General features: G+C 42.5%; 1 protein-coding gene across 1 annotated transcript; it reads left to right on the forward strand.

The window, feature by feature from the left end:
• Positions 1 to 917: 917 nt before the first annotated feature.
• LOC149968694 (uncharacterized) lies at positions 918 to 1,969 on the forward strand. Its single transcript, XM_090173246.1, has 3 exons — positions 918 to 1,021; positions 1,084 to 1,451; positions 1,517 to 1,969. The coding sequence occupies exons 1-2, from the start codon at positions 998 to 1,000 to the stop codon at positions 1,378 to 1,380; spliced, it is 321 nt and encodes a 106-aa protein (XP_090029372.1). The 5' UTR covers positions 918 to 997; the 3' UTR covers positions 1,381 to 1,451; positions 1,517 to 1,969.
• The last annotated feature ends 462 nt before the right edge of the window (positions 1,970 to 2,431 follow it).

The raw sequence follows: 2,431 nt of genomic DNA on the forward strand, positions 1-2,431 counted from the left end.
AAAAAGAACTCCGACCAAAACTTAAGGTGCGTACAAAGTTCCGGAAAAACTAATTACATTTTCCTTAAAATCCAAATTGTAGAACATTCTCGATGGCATTCCGATGAAAAAACTTCATTTGACGTTGGACATTTGGAGTAGTAGGAGAAGAGAGTCGGTGATTGGGGTGAGAGCCCAATTTATCGACTCAAGCTTCAACTTTCAGAACATGGTGTTAGCCTTCGCCCATTTTCCGGGCAGCCACACCGGGGAAGCAATTTACGAAAAGTTGTAGGACATTTTATCGTATTTTGACATCCAGTCATCGCGGGTAAGAGATGAATTTTCGTATCTTAGTCTGATAATATGTAACGTCAAAGACTTCAAAATGTTTGTTTTCGTAGATTTCCTGTGTGTGCGCGGATAACGCGGCGAATATTTCTAAAGCATTGCGTTTGGCCGCAGAAACGCCTCTAACTTTAAATGTCCGAAGTGTGGAGGTGTCTGACGTGGACCTCAATTGTTCAACGGTTCACTGTCCACATCGCAGTCATCCGAGGAGCTCGAAAGCGACCACGAAGAAAGTAACGTGGCGCTTGACGACGGTACGATTTGCTCCCTGTTGAACGAGTGAAGTCACTTTGGAATTATAATACGTATATTTGTTTTTATAGCGAGGAACTCAATGGATAAAATATTCCTTCCTGACTATCGTATTTCCCCGGACTCAATATCTATTTCCGAAAACTCGGACATTAATTTCGACGATGACTGCATCGAAGTCGACATTCCAGCTACCTGGAGCAGGAAAAAGTGCGTTGCCCATTCCCTACAATTAATAGTGAATGGTGCCATAGACTCTGTAACCAGTGATCGCGTCAGAGCCGTTATAAAAAAGGTTAATTTGTGGATTAACTTTCTTCATCGGTCATCAAAGTGGTCCGAGGCTATTCGACAAATCTCCCCTGAGGGGCAGGATTTGAAAGCCATTGGAGGTGTAAGATGGAATTCGACTTACATGGCTATAGAGCGCCTCTTGGAGGTATTAGGCAGACTTTTTAACAATTTCCTAAATTTCCTTTTAGAGCTAACTGTTACTTTCAGCCTGGAATGGTAAAGGCGTTGGCCACCACCATCTTGTCGGCGCATTTGGAGAAAGTCGCGACGAAATTGCCTCTACCGGACGACAGCGACGTGCTTCATATGAAGGAGATTCTGAGGCTACTTAAGCCATTCAAAGAAGCCACGGACGTGTTTCAAACCAAAGGGCCAGTGTCCAACTTGGTCATTGGCCAACTCAAAGGTTCAAAGGGAGCTAATGAACACGAAAGGGATCTTTATCGAGTCCTTCAGAAAGGAACTGCTTTCTCGACTAAGGACGCGCTTTCAAGCGAAAATTGACGATGGTGATTACATTGTTGCTGCGCTTTTGGACCCTCGCCAAAAATTTAACGTTTTCGACCACTTCTCTGGTAAGTGTATTAAATACATTTGGTAATTATATCCAACTTATTTAACATATAATGTTGCAAAGTAGACAACCAGAAATTCAAATGTGCCACAAACGACCGAGCGAAAGGAGTATTAAAAGAATATCTGTCGGTGTTGGTTAAGGCCTACGGGACGCAGCCGCCAATTCAAAACAAAGTTCAGGGAGTTAATCCAGCCGAGCTGCTTTTTGGATTGATGGAAAGCCAAAACGACGGTGATGAAGATGAAATAGGGCTTTCCCCAAGTCTGGACGTGGAGAGAGAGATGAATATTTATTTTTCAGAAACAAATCAACCAACTGCGCCGTTGCAGTACTGGAAGACGTTTTCATTGAAATTTCCCATATTCAGCGCTTTAGCCATGAGGGTTCTGTCAATACCAGCTTGCACTGCGGACGTTGAACGCATGTTCTCCATTTCCGGTGCTATCCATAGCTACAGGAGGTGCCAGATCACCATACCCCGTATCACCAATCTCTTAATGTACAGGGAGTACAGAACATGACAGATAAATAAAGTCTCTAATGATAACTAAAACGTATATGGTTGCAATTTATATAAGTTCATAAGCAAACTCACACGCTCTCAATACATGCGGTTTAATATCTCTTGAGGTGCATTTTCCTACCTTTCCTCCGTACTATAAAAGCTTGGTTTTCCACCATACAGAAGGGCTTATTAGATAATAATGACTCGACCTTTCCCAAAATGGTAGTCAGGAGCCATCCCTGGCCTGCAGTAGCGTCCACTTACGTCACCTTTTCTTCATTCATTCACAATTGTTTCATTTTTCCCATGTACATAGAAAATATGGCTGAAGAAATTAATTACCGAAATGTGATCGCCCCTTAAAGTACAATTTCTATATGCAATTCAAATTCCCCGCCATGAAACTAAAATTTGCGTGTCCAGGGTTTACCCGTTCTTGGTCTATGGTAATAATAAGGGACGTTCATAACAAG

Source organism: Leiobunum rupestre, chromosome 1, assembly GCF_980474605.1.
Source record: "Leiobunum rupestre chromosome 1, qqLeiRupe1.1.hap1, whole genome shotgun sequence".
Taxonomy (NCBI): Eukaryota; Metazoa; Arthropoda; class Arachnida; order Opiliones; family Sclerosomatidae; genus Leiobunum; species Leiobunum rupestre.